We start from the raw sequence: 19,740 nt of genomic DNA, 5'->3' as shown, positions 1-19,740 counted from the left end.
GAAAAATTTAAAGATGTTTTCAACATCGCTCCGTAATGTTTATAGTATCTAGCACCATCTCAAGATAGTAGGTATTGCTCTTTGAAACGTCCCCGTGCCCTTATCTTTCTTCCCGTTTTCGCAACGTGCTTTCAAGTGAGCAGTAAAGAAAACATGTTACAGCACTTTTCGTTCGTTAAGCTGCTGCATTTTCTTGCGAGTCCATTCACTACTATTGCTTTTCCAGCCCCTTACTAACCTCCAGCATGGGATGGAAAAGTGATAAATAACTGACCATGGTGGGCCCGGTTCGGTTTGCTTCGGGAGCAAGTGGGGGTTTCCTGCACGTATTGAAGCAACCCCAAAGGCACTTGGAATTCCTATCCAGCGAGCCTGCTTTCTTTTCGAGAATATTCTCCTTTTTGCATAAAAGCGCCAGCCTCAGTTTACCTGCTGATGCACCGAAACGTATGCACCGGAGCATCCGACCAACTACTGGGGTTGGGGTTCGCTTCGGCTCGACTGTAAAAAGGCGCCTTCCTAACCAAAACTTCCCGAAAGGCCTTGGAGCGTCTGTCCTTTTTCCAAAGCGCAACGAAGGAAACCTAATTTAAATTAATTTAAATTCGCTTCAGTCGCTTTTAGTCCAGCACCTTCGTCCACCCGTCGTTCATTCGTTGACCGCCCATCCATTCCCATGCACCGGCAAACCGGCCAAACACCGTTTTGCCATACATTGTGGCGCGTCGGGCACAGTGCGGCCCCAACTCTGTACGGACAACTTATCTTAAATGCATGCACTTTGGAGTATTTAAGAATCGAACCCCATCCCAGCCAGCTTATTGGGGTAGTGGGGTAAGGATGGCAGAGGGCAGGAAGGAAGGTGGTATGCGCTGCAAAGCGTATTTTCTTCTCGGGTCATTCGTTTTTGTGGGGGGAGCTGCATGCTTTAAGTGGAAAGCGCAATGCAGTGACGAGAGAAATTTATCTCCCGGCCATTAAGTGCTTGAAATTCGGGTAGGCAAAGTGCATGATGATGCGAAGCGGGGACCAAAGTGACCCTTTTTAGCAAAGGAACCGTTTCCAGCGTGTTTGGGTGGGTATTGCCTTTCGGTGCCCAGCAGCAACCTAGTTTATTGGCTTTTACAAAGTCAATATTGGCCGTTGGTAAGCATGTTCATGAGTGTGGAATCGATTGAGCTTTACATTTTAGTTATTGAGCTGGATGACGATACAGTTGGTTGTGTGAGTGCTAACGTTAAAACGGTTTCAGAAGCAACTGTTATAGGATTGCATAGATAGGATATTAATCAGAAATCTGTTTAAATAAAAATTAAAAATGAATAAAAATACAAAATAACAAATTATTGTTAGAAATTAAGGTAGAAATTAAAAATGTAATTTATTTCTGATAAAATGAACATTTTTCCTCCCATCGAATTGCATTAGGTTACATGACTAAAGGATGGTTAATGCTAAAGAATTGTGCATAGCAAGAAAAGTATTGCTGTTTTACTTAAAAAAACAAAAGTTTTCAGTCTACCAAGTCCGTCCTTACATGTGCTCAACATGTGCTCATAACTGAAAAAAAAAATATTATATTTACACAGCATATTGCATACTTTCAGGCGCTGAACAAGACTGAGTGATTAGAGCAATAATTTTACAATGAAAATTTAATGTACAAATAATGTAAAATTAGAATTATTTGGGAAATGTGTTTGTTTCCATTTATTCAAAATATTTTAATTTATCTTAGCGTTTTATTTTAGTTGACTTTTATTTCATGGCTTACATAATAATCCTGTAATTATAAATGTCATGTTATGGGGCAGTACTCCGAATGAAGCAAGCAACACGAAAGGGCAATTTTAATGAAAATATAATGTTTCCCTCATGGGTACTCATTTCACCTTTCTAAGCGTGAGAGTGTGTGGCCGATTCCAGACACAGGTCATGTAAGCCGATAATGAAATGAACTGAAAAATATGCCTTCCCATAAAAAACCGAGACATAATTGTAAAACGCTCAGGTAAAATCGTTTTAGCTCGTGCTGATTAATGTTGAGCAGTAGCTAGGAAAAACGGAACAATTTATACACTGTTTCTTTTTTTTGCTTCCATGTGTTCGTTTCTTTTCATTGGACAGGCATGGGAAAACCTCGGGGTGGTGTGACGAAGGTGTAGAAAGCGTGCCGTTTTGTAACACGCTGCAAAAGCATGTTGTCGAGCTCATTGGCGATGCCGGTGATTTCGATTCGAATGCTGAAATGAACCAATTTCGTTTGCGCTTTTGAACTTCATTAAACGCCCTCCCTCCATGTGTGGTTGACCCGGTGTTCAGAAGGTGCTGCCCCAATATCCTGGCACATCATCAATAAGGCACACACACACACATGTGCGTGATCCACCAGAAGCGGAAAGAAATGCATGCGGTTCGCTGTTCTTTCGCCTGCGCCCTGATGTATGCTTATCAATTTCTCATCTTAATAGACTTCTGAACCTTAGCTATGGTTTAACAGCAAAACGTATAAGAAAAATCGCAAAGGCATGAAAAAGACGGCGCAAAACCACGAACGGTTGGAAAAAGCTAAAACCTGCACCGGGCATGGAATTCACTTTCCATAAACTTAAACTGTACGTATGGTTCCAAACGATATACGTTCCGGATTGGTACGGTGCTGTTCTGCGTTCTCGCTCTTCCCCTCTTTCTCCGTTGCCCGTACCAGCATGTGGTCCATGAAAGGTCCGGATCCTTGTTCTATTGGTTTCGATATTGGCTTTTCGCTTGGCAATGGTTGCGTGAGGGGACGTGTTTTTCCGCCCTCTCTGCTTCGTTTCTCATTTCCCCGTTCGGAAGAGACGTGCAGCCGTGCTGTCGATATTCGGTGCAAAATTGTTAACCCTCCTGGAGGACAGGAGCTGGCTGGATGGAGTCACTGTACGGGACGGTACGGACGCAGAACGGAAGAATGTTTTATGCTTGTACTGTATCACTTTGTTGTTCTCGTTGCTTGTGAGACTGTAGAAGATTGTGATATTCGGTGTATTTGCGTTTGTTTCCTTTGGCCACCGGGAGAAAAAGCGAAGGATTCTTTCAGCCTTACGAGGAGACGGTTTTAAATGTTGCCTCGATGCACTTTACAGCTGGAACGTACTATGCTAATTTATGAGATTTTCCTACACGATGTGAAAAGTGGGAACGTTTTTTGTTGCTGCCGAGTTTTGTTCGGCAGTAGTTTTGTTGAAGGAAGTTTTGTTCTTTGAAAGGGCAAGGTATTCCCGTGATCTCATGCTCGTTATTGGTATTTTGAAAAACCATGAATTTCGTATTTTTCTCGATGAATCTGTGATATTTATAGAATATTTATAGGCTAACTTGAAAACAATAGTGTATTTACTTTGTACTAGGTATACAAAATGATGTTTTTTTCTTGCAAACATCTAGGCGGTTCCTGAGTCGTTAGCCAAATTGCAAGTTATGCTTAGAGAATGATTGAAATGATTTTTTTAGAATATTAAACACTTAGCAATTGAAATACGTTTGGTTTTCATAACATATTATTAAACCTAACAAATTTACGGAAAAATCCATATCTTTCTGACTGCTCCATTATACTCATTATGATTCCTATTGTTGTCGTATTGTATTCCTGTAGCGGGAGTAGTCCAAGAGGCCTACAAAATCAAAATAAATTTGGAATGAAACTGGGTTTGGAGATTTGTTTCATAAGAATAACAAGGATGATTTTCATAACATTCAATTAGCATTATTTAATTGTCAGATATGTGTTAATTTCAATGATTTTTTTTGAAATTTGCTCTGTACAGCGACAACAGTCAATCCACGCTTGGAAAGATGTGCTTAACTTGATTTTTTGTTATGCGAATGTTAGCCTTTGTTTGCAATTATTAATATTAATTTAAATTATAAACCCTTTGTAAAATACCAAATAATATTTTGTACTAACATAATTAGCTTAATTACTTGTACATTATCGCATAGAACGTATCTTGGTGGAACTCTTATAGAACAAGCACTATTCTAAGTGTCACCTCTATGGGTGAATTTATTATATGTTAGTTAATGTTCAGACTGTTCTTTTTAATTTCATAAAGATCATACATTTATTTTAGAAAAAGGCTACTACAATACTCTAGTCGCTTATATTTTATGTGTATTTGTCAATTGTTGAAGAACATAGTCTACCGATGAAGTCTGTCTGACATCTTTGTAATGAAAAACATAATATATAATTATGTTATTTTATTTTAACATAAGATGCTTAACCTAACTAAACCCTAAATTAACCTAACTAAACTATTAATAATTTGAAAAATCTCCTAAACGTGTCTTTACTGTTCGGCGTATCAAGTGAGAGTGATCTACGTTTCCGCTCCTTCAGCGCTGCCACTATAGCGGAATGGTATTGTAACGCCTATACCAGCAGTAACGGTATAGGGTGGCTAAAGGCTTTTATACCACATAATTATATGTATCATTACGTTAGTATGTACCATAAGGACAGATCAGGTTGGAAATGTTCTCCTAAATCAGTTTGAGTCCATAGGACATAGATTAAGAGTGTATGACTTTATTGAAATTCCAGCTTGAAGCAAGCATTTAAATTATGTTTGTTGAAATTGTTCGATCAATTCCGTCACCGATCACAGCAAGGCAGTGAATCTTTAGTGCAAATATACCTACTTGATAGTAAATTAAATTCAATAAACAGCAAATTGCCATTCCAGCAATGTATGCAATGAAAACATCAAACAGTGTCAAACGACATCCATTGAATTTTCCTGGAACTCTATATTAAATTCATTTATTGATTAAATTGCTAATTAATTTAACATTTCTTGCAAATTTCATTCACGCACACACTAATCGTATATTACACATAAACGTCGTCAACCGTGGTGTCAGGGCTCAAGCTCGTTTGGGGTAACCTTCTTGTTGCATGGGGCAAATATTTATCATCGTTCGAGAAACTTAGCTTCGTCTGGGTGTTAGCTTTACCGGTGGTACGACTGTACACAAACAAATTTGTGTCGGGCACGATGCACGATCCAGTTTATAAAATGAAAAGCAATAATCGAGTCGTTCACGTTTTTTGAACTGCATGAATAACGGAGGAAAGCTCACTCACCTCTCCATCTTTACACTGTAAAGAATTCGTCCAGGTTTGGTTTAGGTTGAAAGAGCAAGGTTTTTTTATTAACACCAGAAATAGAACAATGAATGGATGACATTTGATGTGGTTTAATTGCTTACTGGCAGTGCAGTCATGCAAAGAATTGATGGTAAGTTTTACTTTACAGTGGCTCTTTGGATATGCTGTCATTAAAAGTATAATCAATGTTGAAATTCAATCATGAAATCCATGTGTTTTAAATTATGAAGCAAAAATATTGCTCGATGCTGAGGTAAAATTATGAAACTGCAACTCTAACTCTTATCTGATGCGAATATTCACCCCTTGCTTTGACAAACTTGCATCAATGTTGAACAAAAGTTAGCAAAACGGCTCCTGTTGTCGCTGCTTGTTGAACGTAAAGTTTTTCCGAACGTTTGCACATGTGGGGTCAACAATAATTGCATTAGCCTTCAGCATGAAGCCAGCTTCTGTGTGGGGTTTCCCTGCCTTTGATCATGAAAGTTGACGAGAGGCCAAGAGCAGCAGAAAATTTGCCTTACAAAAAGAAAGAAAGAAAAAACTCCAACCAACCAATCAAGCTTAACCTTTGAATTAAGTTGGGTAATATACAAGAACACATAGCTGCGGATAGCTTCGATGGAATATTGACTTTTCACCAAAGGATTAAAAGCCATAAAGCTGAAACGAGTATGATGGGAGGACAAAGGGGAATAGTTGTAGTAAAGTTATCTCGATATCGTGTGAGCATCAATCAAGTTATAGAGTTAAAAGTGAGTTAACAGATTATTTTCAAAAGCTCTCAAAAGCATACGCCTTACACAAGAAGCTTGATAAAGTGACAACGTAAAGGAAACTCTTGTACCACTTTGCTTTGCAACGTTTCGAGCAACTAAAGAAATTGCGCCTGATGGTATGCTATGTTGCATTTGACGACGCAAAGGAAAATAGTATTTTCCACGAATCATAAATCGAAATGAGACCTTATGGTAATAATTCGTTGAACAATTTGCCTTTGTATGGCAAAGGGTTTAAACATCATTTTCCTCCTCTTCTTGTAATTACAAAGTTCATTAGCTTGATCCGCTTCCGCTCTACAATCGATAAACTACGAAGTGTGTTTAACATTCAGCTCACTTTGAAGTGTTGCGTTACGCATGCAGCCATCCTGTCCTACCAATCTACTGGCACACCGAAGGGATCTATGAATTTTTCAATCATCCAACCACACCAACTGCATGGACGAGGGGGTGGGGGGCGGTAGAAACATGTCGGTAGAAGCTAGACGTTGGCAACGTCGGCAGCAACGTAGAGCATTAATCTAATTTATCTTCACGTGGCTGTGGCATTGAGTGAGTGGTCTGGGGCATGGTCGAATCGGAGGAAGGGATGAGGGTTTAAGCTTTTCATGTGGTTTGAAAATTTCCTGTACCACCCCACTACCAAACAGTCCTGCAATGGTTTCGTTGATCGTACCTGTTCGATTTCCGAACACCCTCGGGTTGGTTAAGCTGTGAAAACGGAGCTTCTGCAGCAGCTACTAACAACTCGCTGAAAAGGCTGTCGGTTGCCCTGGAGGGGTGCTTCGACTTTATTGCAACCGGCAGAACCGGCCCCACGAACGCTACGAAAGATGATTGATATCTTCGTTCGTTCGGACCAGACTACGGAACGTTCTCCATTCTTTTGCTGCCTCGGATGTCTCGCTTCCGTGCAGGATTATACGTACCGATGTGGTTCCGATCGGCGCTGGCGTTTAGTTTCCGGTGCGGTTGAATCTTGCCAAAAGGGAAACAATTTTTACCTCTTTCAGAGACGTTCAATTCCTTCGGTGGGTGGGTTGGGCAGCTCCCATACCCAGGAAAAAACAAAATCGCCCGGTAATCGATAAACTTAAAAACCATTTATCAACATTGACTGCTAATATCCTGTCAGTAACCGTAGCGAAATAACAAATTGAATTCAACTCATGATCGGGAACCCCCGATCCTACTCGCGTTCTTTCCACCGGAACGTGAGGAGGGAAAATGATTGCCAATACAAAACATTCGAATCCGAACGTCCCAAAATGGTAAAACAAAACGGAAGAAGTGAAATACAACCGCAGCGAGTGTAGAGAAACATAAAAGCTTGGAAGTTGGACATAAAACAAATGGCGGCCAGTAAGCACTATTATTCGGCTGTTTCTACGGTTGTTTTTTACTCCAGCCGTAAATCAACTGCTGCTGCCACCGCCGCCGAATTTTCTGAGGGTAAAACCCCTGAAACCACCAGACCGTGTGGCCCTGGGCAAGTCGGATGGAAAAAAGGGGTGAAACGCACGATTAGACATTGAGCGTATAAAAGCCACGGTATTCGGGCAGAGGGGACGTAGAGTCGGTTTTATGGGCGTCCTGTTGAGAGTACTTCTAGATTTCAGCATAAAAGGGACGAAAAAGGGTGGTGGTTGTTATCTGGCCACTGATCGTTTCATTTCCTCACTTGTTTGCCTGTGAATAATGTGAAGATAAACATGAACAGTAAATAAAATTTATTTTATATGTTTTGTTTTTCTTCTGCGTAGCGACAGCCTTGCGGTTGGCTTTGATTTGCTTCTCGTTTGGAAGCATTGATCAAACCGTAAGGATGTTTTGAGGAAATATGTTTCTAATTGTGAGAATTGTTTTCGATTTTCCTATAATGCACAACACTGTGTTTGCTAACGTTGGCCACAATTGAATGATTGCATCCACTGGAATAGAATCCGAACAATTATTGACACTGTACACACCTACAGCCATAATGGATGAAGCCAAAGAAAGGAAGCCAATCGTTCCGAGGTATCTTTCAATATATATAAACATCCCATTCAATTCTTCCTCGTTTTCGATTACATCATCTACATATTAAGCATTTATTCAATTAATAGTGTGTTTAAGTATTTTTAATATATTTCTTTATTATCAATAACCTCTAGTTTCATCATTCTAAGGGGTTTTTTATGATACTAGCCAGCCTTTTTATATGGAGATTGACAGTTGGCGGGTGAAGTCATATCAACACTCCATACAAAACCACACGCCAAATGATTTTTAGCCTAGATTACAGTCACAATTCTATCTGCAAATCTCCAGAGAAATTTCCATCTATCATGGCTACCAAAATCAGAGTTAAGAATCCACCTGAAGTCTGAAGTATCTAGCCATCTTGAAAAAATCACAAAAATCTCACCTCATGACAAATCTCAAATCTCAGAATTGAAAATGGTAAAAATCTAGGGATGTATAAATACAACGACCATGGAAATGTTCATTCATTATGTTACACTCATGTTTTATCAGATAATGTGTTGAAAGCTTTTAAGTTTCTTTCGAATTTTGTATTTTTATCATGAATTTAAAACTTTTTTTCGTGCAATTTTGAGATGTTCGGGTGAGACGGACGCCTCATATGGGAAAGATGTACGGAAAACGAATAGAAATCGTTGGAAATTGAAAAGGTTTAGAGTATTTTAACATATAAATGACGCTCATGATGTCCAACTTCTTTCCCCTTCACAGGATTGAGATAGACGAATTATCTAGAGATAACATATTTAATAAAATTTAAAGCTAAAATTTTCCACGTCCACATACGGTACATACGTAAACCAATTCTAGGCCAATTGCAACGACGGTTCCTTCTGCGAAGTAACAGCTGGTTGCCGTTTCTCGCATATTTTCATGCTTTCTCGAGTTTCTGGATGATTTATTTCTTCCAAACACCCATACTTAAGGTATTTGATTAAATATTTTCATCACCAATTGGTATAAGAAGTAAAATAAATCAACAAATTCGTTGTCCATCTTTCCCTACGACAGAGTGTCCGCCTTTTTTAGATCCACTAGGGTGCACTCGATTGAAAATTTGTTTTGTTCGTGAATTTAACCATTTTTTTCATATATGATGCCAAAATGTTCTCAAATGTGTTGTTTTATTTTCATTTTTAAAGCTACATTGTTGAATTAATCGAAAATTACCTTTGAGAAGTGTTCATCTTACCCGGACACTGCCGTCTTTACCGACCCTCCTCTATGGAAAACGTGCCAACTAAAAAGCACTTATGCAATAGTTGACAGGGAATTGAAATTCAACCAGTGTGTTCAGACTGTATTTTGGCCCAAAAAAATATAAAAAAACGACGATTCGTTGCAGGCTCGATCAGATTAGCTCATCGATCGTCAAAGTACGGCTCGCGAGTCGCGTGCGGCTCTTTGCTGTCTAGATGGCTGATCTTTGTCCTTCAATTATTTAATAGAACTTTCAAACAATTAAGCTATTGGGTTATCTATTTTGCTTTTCACGTAGAGCTTTTCGAACATTTTTGTAGAATTTGACTCTTTTGGGTTGCAAAGATCGCCGATCCCTGGGTTAGCTCTTGTAGCATTGATGTTTTTACTGAAGCATAAATGTTATGTCAAGAACGGTTAAAAATGATTTTGAAGTTTGAATTGTTATTTTGAAAGTACTGACTCATTGGAAACAGATGAAAAAAACAAAAATATTTTAAAATGCATTTTTGTTCATACACAAATAGATACAACTCGGATGGCAAATTTTTTTTCCACTGACCAAAATTTCAGCTTGTTGGCCGCGAAATACAAAACGTGTGTCTTGCAGATTATCCCTTATTGGTAAGCATTAGCCGGTCTCGTAGTACAGTAGTCAACTCGTACGACTTAACAACATGCCCGTCATGGGTTCAATCCCCAAATAGACCGCGCCGCCATACGTAGGACTGACTATCCTGCTATGGGGGGGAATCAATTAGTCACTGAAAGCCAAGGCCACTAGTGGGTACAGGCAGGCCTTGACCGACATCGGTTGTTGAGCAAAAGAAGAAGGTAAGCATTGCATGTTGGATACATTTATAGTATAAGCATTTTTTTTTTGCAAAATACATTGTAAGACTACAGCATAAATGTACGTACAACCAATGCATTACAAATGGCTTTAACTCATCCAAACACTTGTATTCTTTCACAACGGGACACAGTTCAATAATGTCTAGTACATGACGGAAAAGGTGAAAGGGTGGTCCTGTGGTACTGTCGTCGTCAATTTTGTCTTGACTTAACAACGCGCCCGTAATGGGTTCAAGCCTTGTTGGGAAACGTCCTCCGTAGCAAGGACTATGACTATACGGCTGCGTGGTACATCATAAGTCTCAAAAGCCTTTTCAAGCCGGCATGATCGTAACGAAAAAAGAATATCTGTTGCTTAGTATTCACTACAAACAATTAAATCGAGCAATAATTTTCTGGTGTGGTGTGGGTTTAAAAATAGTTCGGTCTCACAGCTGATCGTTTGCGTACTCGACTTTGAATGCGTACCGAGCTAGCATGACCCTTGGTGGCCCCTGTTATCGGTCGTGACCAAGTTTCTAATTTCCAGACGTACTCTCTCTCCCTCTCTCTCTATCTCTCTCTCTCTCTAGGACGTAACTGCATCTGACTCTCGCCTTGTTTCTATCTCCCCCTGTTTATCTTCCGTTGTCGGTGTTATCACCCTGTCTAGCGCCATCTAGTGCTCGGTACGATAACCAGTCCGGATTATCGCGAATGGTCAAGTGACAACCGATCGTTGTAAACAAATCGCTGACAAATCGCATGGTAAACGTGTCAACAATATCTTTGACGTAGTATGCATAGTAAGCATTTATGCCTGAAAGTATGCAACAAGTGTGACATTGGTTTATATTTTAATAGTTCACTGTCTACTTTTTGATATTGTTAAAAATAACAAAGCTTTGTCTCTTTTTTTACTTAGCTAAGCGAGTAGTACGTATAGTATGCTGACATATAGAGGTTAGCTGATTTAGCTAGATTATATTTTAGCTGTATTATACCAAGCAAACGAATAGTCAGTCCTTACTATGGTAGAACAGATATGGTAGCGTCTATGAAAAAGATCAACAGTCTGTCGCGGTTACATTTACTAATTAAGATACGTACAAGCATTTCAATACTTTCTTTTAGCTGAAAAGCACTAAAAGTACAGCCTAAAATACTTAAGCCGCAACCCATGAACAGAAACGTGATGATGTAGTTGTTTGGGCTATATAATTTGACAAGTTCACTACATAAAGCATTCCTACTTTCATAACATGATAACACTAAAATTATCACAGCAAAAAAGCCATTAAGCGTAACGTAACGTTGCTAAAATATTTCTTAGATCTTACACAAACTATGTAAGGCTAACTTAATTAACGTTGATTCTACCGGGCAACCAAGCAGACGATTGTTCATTTGTATAATTCTCAAAATTATCACCACCTTAAAAAGCCATTCCACGAACACAAAGCACCTAAATAGATATGATTAACGGAACGAAAAAGCTCTTAGCAGTAAAGTTTAATTTCACCGGCTAGCCTATTTAAATATTAGTTTCAACCCAACAACTGGACTCACTTGCACCGGAGCAGACAAATGGAAAAGAGAAAAGCTACGCTTTCATTTGGAAATGTTCCAGAAATGAATCCTGCTCGAAGCTGGAACCGAGTTTGGTAAGATTTTAGTTTTGCCCCGTCGTCCCTCTCTTGTGACACGGGTTAACGGCCCAACGACTTGCCCTCGACAAAGTGCATCAAATTACTCCGAAATGTCTATAAATCTTGACGAAAAACACATAAATTATACGGCGCGCTAAACGGTTCCCTCCAAATGGCGGGCGAGTGGAAAAGATGGAGGGACGGGATTAAGTTTGATGCGGTTCGTTTTTGGTGATTTGCATGTCGGATGAGTCGGGAAGAAATAAAGCGATCTACCACCACGCGTTACCTAGCTCATCCGGTTCATCCATTAATTTAACAATGCTCGATCTCAATTTGCTCTCGTACCGGAGGATATAATATGCAAAAGCGATACGCAACGCAATGATAAACTTTTTGAAAAAAAGGTGCCATTCTCTTTCATTCCATGTCAGTTCGGGAGTTATCTGTGAGTGTGTGTGTGTGTGTTAGCTCGTTGAGGAGGGCAACTTTTTACAGACTTTCAGTTCTCGAACTTGCGTACAGAAAACTAAAGCACTCTTCCTATTCAGAGTTTCCCATCGCTAGCGAACGAGCGGCACCAGGATAATGGCTTTTTGAGCTGATAGTTAAGAGAAGCGTTTTTATTCTCGCTTTCCACTGCCTCTTCTTACTTTTGCATGTCCTTAAGAGAGGAAGCAGCTAAGTTAACTTTACATTTTTCTTAAAGGAAAAAAGAAGCAAGGCAAGCAAAAGTGGAGAAACTGTGCCGAAAAATCTTTCAACCATCGGCGTGTCGTGTGCCGTTCTATGCCGTCGTGGCAAAATAGTGCCACCAGTGGCTCGGATAATGCCTCGTTAATGATCTAAAGTTTGTGGTCCATTTCGACCTTCGAAAGAAGAGTGCGAAGCAATGCACACAGTCAAGGGATAAACGTGACAAAAAGCAGGAAGACGATTCGAAGTGAAATCTAGCAGAACACTTTACGGCTCAGAGCAGGAAGAGGGGAGAGCTTTTGAGACAGCTTGGCCTATCAAGCTGGCACCGAAAAAAGGTTGTCATACGCCATGCACGACTACAAGGACACTTGGCTGTACTCGAGGCGTTCGTTTGTTCGCTGGCTGTTGGCTCTAGACAACGGGCTTGTAAAATCAAGCCCAAAGCTGTCGTGCAGTGTTCCTCGCCTGGCCAGTGGGGACAACCTATAAAGACGGCCGTTTTATGACCACTGTCGTACACATATTTTATCAATTTTTCCATCACACAGCAATGGAGCAGCGGGATGTTTCTTCGTTGATTCGAAAACTACCGTCTGAGAGGTGGCTTTTGCTTTACCACAGCACACCACGCTCAACGGCACGTAGACGAAATGTATTTGCTACCAGCGGGAAGATCAAAATCTGTACTGTAAGAACTTGTAGAATCGAGTAGAATGTCTCTGCTGAAGATAAGAAAGGAGGGAGCAGAGGAGTCAATTGTCACCATAAAGGGAAAAGAGTGTACGATTATCGTCATGTGCTGCACGGGATTTATGTTCACGCCGGGTGGGTAGTTGCACCATCGGAATACAATCTTCTCCTTCAGCTTGTGCAACATGTGGCTAGATGGTCAGCACCTTTCTTACATTTCATCTAATTGGCAGGACAATTGGTGTCTCGCGGGAACGCACGCAGCTGTGTACGTGGTCGCACCATCCGCAGCAGTACCGTTGATATCGCATTGTTATGGGGTTCTGTGTCCAGGACGGTTTTATTATTAGCCGCTTTGCTCTCCAGGTCACGGCATCGGATAAACGGTTATCTGTCAAATGGTTTACCGCTAATACTTGAGCGATCAAAGCAAGCATAGAGCTTCTCTGTGTGTGTATGTGTATGTGTGCGCACCGGGGGATACTTTTGTATCTTACTGCCGTTGACTGTACGTCTCACGATGGTAACAAATCTTTATTTTATGTCCACTCAGCTACATAAGGCGGGGAGCTTTATTTTTGTTATAATCCGCTTCTAGGGCGACTGATTTCGCTGCTGTTGCCACCCGTTATCTTTATCGAATCTTTCGTCTGGTGCGTTTGGAAACACTGTTCAACACGAAAGCATCCCTGCTCTCCTCCCTCCCCCCCTCTTTATCGCTCTTCATTCAAAACGACACAAAAACAAGCGCACAAAATGTAGTAGTCGATTAAAAACAGACTTTCGCCATCGAAATTGGCGTAGCAGTGAAATTTAATTACTTTCCAACAGTGTAATTACACTTGAAACAATTGCCTACGACGAACACGTACCATCAACTCGGTTCGGTTTTTTGGGTTGTGTTTGAGTGGATTCCCATTCCACGGAAGCGGAATGCCTGCTGCCTGCGATGTGATTCGCCTGTGCCCTGAAAACTTACACCGGTATGACCGCTATATAGTAACGGCATCGAAAGGGCTTGTTCTTAGAATGGTGCGAATATAGCATAAAATTTGTTACAATGCTGATGTTTGTAGAGGGAAAAAAACCCTCACCAGTCTAGACCGCGCTTTGGCAAATGAGAAATTTGCGACTTGCTAAGAAACGAACAGAAGTTTTTGTGTGATGTTGACTGGTGTAGGTATTTTTATAGCTAGAGCTGGCAGCAAGAGGTCGTGGGTCGCGAGTGAAGATAACTTTCACCTTGCCTTGTAATTGTTTTTTTATTACCGAGATGGTTTCATTATTTAATAATTCTAGTTATGTTCTTGTTTGTCGCATAAAATGTACTCAGGGTTGGATAAAATACTACGAAAACTAGGCGGAAGCGTGGAGTCCCAAGGTATAAAGGGACCTGAGAAAAGGAACCCAACTTTTGGATTATTCTAGATTATTCCAGTTGGATTATTTCTTCTCCTAAAAAGAAAAGGTAAAATTCAAAAAACGATTATGCATCCAAAAATCAACTGAAGGTGAATATTCTAAAAGGTTGTTGTAACTAAAAATTACAGTGCAAAAACTCCTTATTTAATCCAGAACAAGCTTATGATGCTGTAAAATGATTTTTCTGCTCAAATAATGCTTAAATAAAATATGGTTAGAGTTGTTGGTTCCCGTCAGCAATTCGTTGCATAACGTTGCAAAAACGGTTTTGCCAACTAAAGACAAAAGAAGAGGCTTAACAAATAACATACGATGCTCGTTTAAAGAATCAAAATATTCTATATTAACCCTCTAATGTCCATTTTTTTGGGTTAAAAATCTATAGAACAGTTTTCTACCAACTCTTCAACTTTGAACCGCTGTCGCGTTTGCTAGATAGAAGTAAACAAAAAATGAATCAGTTGATTATATTGGGTTCTAGTTCATTTTATCAAAAGCATACCGACATAATCGATTATAATGTGGCCCAGTATCAGTGACACCGATCGAGATCAAAACTATATGATACATCTGTTTATCACCAATTGAACGCAACAACGTCACAGATACTTCTTTTATTAGTCGCAACGTCCAACACGGATATGCCAGCCTATATTTCTACACTTAATTCATTACAAAGTAGCCGGAGGCTTGAACCCATAACGGGCATATTATTGAGTCGTTCGAGTTGGCGACTGTACCACGGGACCGCCCCAACGTCACAGATAATCCACGCCTACATTAGCCCTCTCTTTCAACGTAATTGCTTGGTCCGTAAGCTCTGTGTAACCATTGAATGGTTTCTATGAATTTACTCGTGAAATGTATCAGCAACGAGTGATTCTGTTGACAATTTGTAAACTTATAGAGCCACTGTGCTTATAGAACTTATAGAACCACTAAAAAATGACCACTAAATGTTCATTTGAGTACACCATTATACACAAAAGGTAGCATATTTTATTTCAGATTGACCATCACTGTTTTCATGTTACCAGTAAGCGAATATAAGAAAAAAAGATAACTTATTTGATACCAGTTTTTGGGTCAAGACCGAACGCTAATATTTCAATTAATTTTTGAAATGTTAACTTATTAAAAACTAACTTCAAATTTTATGTTTGCCATAATTTGCATTAATCAATTTCAAATAATTACATTTTTTCTTCAACTTATTTTACTCACAAGTTAACAACGAAACACTAAATTTTATGATGGACTAAATTATGCATATATTTGAGTCGTTTCAATAATGAGTTTCGAGAAATGATACTTTTACCATGCGATTGTATTATGATGATTTCTTATTTTGGCATTTCGCAAGGCGTCCTTAAAGGTGATCAACCAAACCTCTCACTACACATCTGATAATTTGAAATGAAATACGAGAGAAGCAACGTTAAAAATGACTACTACACATTTCAATTCACTTAAAAAACCCTTCCCATTATCAGTTGTCACTCCATGAAATAGCACTCCTTTATTCGGTAATAAATCCGATCACTAAACCGTTCAAACACGCATTCCAGCATCGACATTATGCTGCTTCCAAATAACAAAAAAAAGCTAAACTTTTATCCCATTCTATTTTTATCGCACCAAAGTATCCCACCCAAATCGTTACGTCGGCAAAATCGCTTACAGTCGATTATTGACTCTATCGACACCACAACCCACAGCCCGAGAGTGGGTGTCTGGGTTTCGTATGGCCAAAACGGCGCTATCAATGCTCTGACTTCTCACCAATCCCATTACAGCTCTTCTCTCGCCCAACCCAACCCAACCGTCTCTTCCCGCCTCTTTCTTACACCAAGCTTTTCATAAATGCAATTTCCTCCCAGCACCCCCTCCAGAACCGCCCGTCCGTCCGTCAGAACCGATTTAGCTCAATCTCCACCGCTTTACCATTCTCTCCGCATTTCCGCAGATCTCGTCATCACGCTGAAGGACGTGCGCGTCAGTGTTCCGGTTGCCATCAGGCGGGGCGATAATGCAAATTTGATCTGCCATTACGACATGGAGGGCGCCGAGCTGTACTCCGTCAAGTGGTACAAGGGAAAGCGCGAGTTTTTCCGCTACACGCCGAAGGAAATTCCCGCACTGAAATCGTTCGTCGTCGCGGGCCTGTCGGTGGAGGTGAGTACGAGCGGGCGTACTGTTGGGGCGTACGGAAGTCACGATTTTGCTCTCGCTTGCGCTTGCCTTGATGGAATTGATGCGGTCGCGAGCGCAGACAGTAGCAACCCTGGGCGGCAGTGCGTGCAGTACGGTGGGAGAAAATGCATCTATCCAGCATCGCAGCACAACCTGGGTGCATCCATCGGTGCACCGGATGATGATGATTTCTAATCGGAAACTTTCTTCTTCCACACACACACACATACACAAACACACACACGAGCGCGCACGATTTTGTTACACAGATCAACGGGATCATAATTATCATTCCTTTGTTACGCGGCCGTTCGTAAGGATTATTCTCTCGTTTAACCTTTTTTCTCCTTTTTTAGTTGCAAACCCGTTCTCTGTGCGGTTGCTACCCTGTTTTTAGCTGGTTTGCTGATTAACGATGCTGAATCGGATCAGACAAGCTCGCCTACGCTGCGTTGGGTGCAAAGGCAAGGGCAGCAAGCACAATTAGTTCCAGGAAGAGGATTTGGGTTAGTCGATGCGGTGCAGCATTGTGTAATGACCTGATTGTGTGGCACACTGTTGCACACTAATGATGTCGGTGTTTCGTGCCGCTGCTACTCATGCGAAGCAGTTGCAGTTCGGTAGTGTTCTATAGATTTGATCTGAGTGAAATTTGGCTGGTAATTGAAAGACTATATGGTAGAGTTTTTTTCTGATAAGGTCTTCATTTTGCAACTCTTTTATAATGGACTTTAATAACTGTTATATGAACAATAAAAGTACCGTATTTAATTATACCATTTACTATCGCTTCTGGTAAATTGCAATCAGGTTTTAATCAACTAAAATTAATTTAACGTACAGCTTTTATCGAGTATGATTGAAAGCGTTTTTTTCCATACAACAGCAAAACACGTCACATTTCAGCAAACCTATGATTGGCCCATAAAAATGTTCCATCCGTGAATGGTTACCGGAGCAATCGCATACAAAAAATGGCAACAAAAAAGACATTTTTTCCACCTGACAGATCATCCAGTGCCAGTGACGTCCCGGTCACAGTGTAGGTTAAAATAATAAACACAGCCTGTATAGGTATGCCGGTACATAGCGACGAGCGTTAGCAAAATCTGTCCAGGTTTTTCATTCAGGTTCAGGATCACAGTTGTCCAGGTTTTTTCCGCACCAGCACACTGGTGGCTTTTTTCACTTGTACGCCCTGCCGTTTGATGTTGCTAGCATGAATGGTATGGTGAGCATACTAAACATGACACGTGACATACGATAGAAAAAAAAATAAAAAATAAAAGCATCTGGGTAAACTCAAAAACACTCCCGTTCCGTCCCATTCTGCTTGGATTTAATACACCTCTTTGTTCCTCTTTGTTTGCAACAGCGCCCCCTGTCGAACGGCAGCCATCTGACGCTGGTGGCGGTGGAGCCGGCAGCAACAGGCAAATACAGCTGCGAAGTGTCTGCCGATCTACCGTCGTTCGATACGATGATCGTGTCCAGCGAGATGGAAGTTGTTGGTGAGTGTTTTACCGCTACAAACATGGTTCTTAAAGCGATTGCTCATATTTTCTCCTTTTCTTTCTTCTTCCTCCAGACGTCCCTGTTACAAAGCCGCTAATTACGGGCATCAAACAGTTCTACCGAATAGGTGACGTGGTGCTGGGCAACTGCACGTCCTACAACTCGAAACCGGCAGCAAATCTTACCTGGCTGCTGGACGACAAAAAGGTACGTACCGGGTGAGGATATCTTCAGCAGGAAACGATCCCATTCAAGCATTGATTCTTGGAACACAGGACCTCCGTCCCGCCCTCCAGGCTCAGGTCGTGTGACATTGAAATCCAATACGGAACGCTTTGTTGCACACAGCGTAACCCTGCTTCGGCCCTTGAGCAAAAGAGCTAGAAATTCAATCAACATGGGAAATCGTTTTATGTATTTAATTAAAACTTTAATCCTTCGGAATATCAATCTTCCGGTGTCGACAAATCCCTGTCATCACACTGCGGCAGAAGGGATGAGTGCTGGAGAGGATGAAAACATGCTTGAGCTTGCAGCCGTGTAAGAGCTGGAAGAGCCCACCCGGAAGCGATGTCAGTGTCAGGCAGCGGTGAACACAGGGAAGGGCAAAGGAGCGACAAGTTCACAGCGGCACTCCATGGGTTTGCTAGTAAATAGTAAATGCTGCCCGGCAGCAGTAATTCTGGCAGCATTACGAATCTAAATCTCCACTCTCCGTAAGCCATTGCTCAGTTTATACTTTATTTAACCCTCGCAAACTTGCTTGTTCCAGGGAAAGGAAGCTTTTGACGATGCCGAGTGGCTGCCTCCCAGGAGAAACGAACAGTGTCACTGCTGCTGCTGCTGCTCCATATGGGAGCATGTGTGGGTTTCGGTTTGTTTACCACCGTTCGGGTGATGGTTTCGGGCTGGATGGAATATGTTTCCTTCGCTTGGGTGTGCTAATGTTGCTTGGGGAAAGTTTCTCGCTTCAAGATAGCTCGGACCGTATCTTGAAAGCGAATGCAGGATGCCCGTGTGTTAAATCCCCCAGGCGGTGAAACTCATACCGGCGTGCGATTGAAGGCGGCACGGATCTTGTAGTGTGGCTGTTGTAATTTTCCCATCAGCAGACTGACCCGTCCGGACAGGTCCCATCCGGCCACACAGGATGGGTGAGGTGCAAATGGATAGTGACAGTACGAGTTTGTTGGCTTTAGCTGGAATCTTTAAGGTTAAATGAAAACAGAGATTCATCATTTCAAAGAATCGAAAGTTTGAAATTGTTTTCCATGTTGCTGTAATTAATGCTTACCACAGGCGAACTAAGCATTCCTAGAAGAATATCTTTGGAGTAAGATTATTATTGATGATTTATTGTGTACTACAGTAAGGAGTTAGGATAATCGTTTGAAGAAGGTGTTTTGATTTGAAATAATGATAATCTGTTGGGTACTACATTTATTATTAGTGAGTACATTAATTATTCGTAAGCAAATCATCTACTCTTCAAGTAAGAGCATTTTTAGGATATTTTGTGCCATGATGTAGGTTATGACATATTTGTCATTTTCATGAGCAAGAAGAATATCTC

General features: G+C 40.8%; 1 protein-coding gene across 1 annotated transcript in view; it reads left to right on the top strand.

The window, feature by feature from the left end:
* Window positions 1–19,740, top strand: part of LOC120903310 — a 45,540-nt gene that overhangs the window by 10,227 nt on the left and 15,573 nt on the right. Inside the window, exons 2-4 of the mRNA XM_040312652.1 lie at window positions 16,426–16,634; window positions 18,028–18,163; window positions 18,241–18,374. Coding sequence (XP_040168586.1) covers window positions 16,426–16,634; window positions 18,028–18,163; window positions 18,241–18,374 — 479 coding nt within the window. The remainder of the gene's footprint in view (window positions 1–16,425; window positions 16,635–18,027; window positions 18,164–18,240; window positions 18,375–19,740) is intronic.

This window comes from Anopheles arabiensis, chromosome 3, assembly GCF_016920715.1.
Source record: "Anopheles arabiensis isolate DONGOLA chromosome 3, AaraD3, whole genome shotgun sequence".
Classification (NCBI taxonomy): domain Eukaryota; kingdom Metazoa; phylum Arthropoda; class Insecta; order Diptera; family Culicidae; genus Anopheles; species Anopheles arabiensis.
This window is presented reverse-complemented; position numbering and strand designations above follow the sequence as displayed.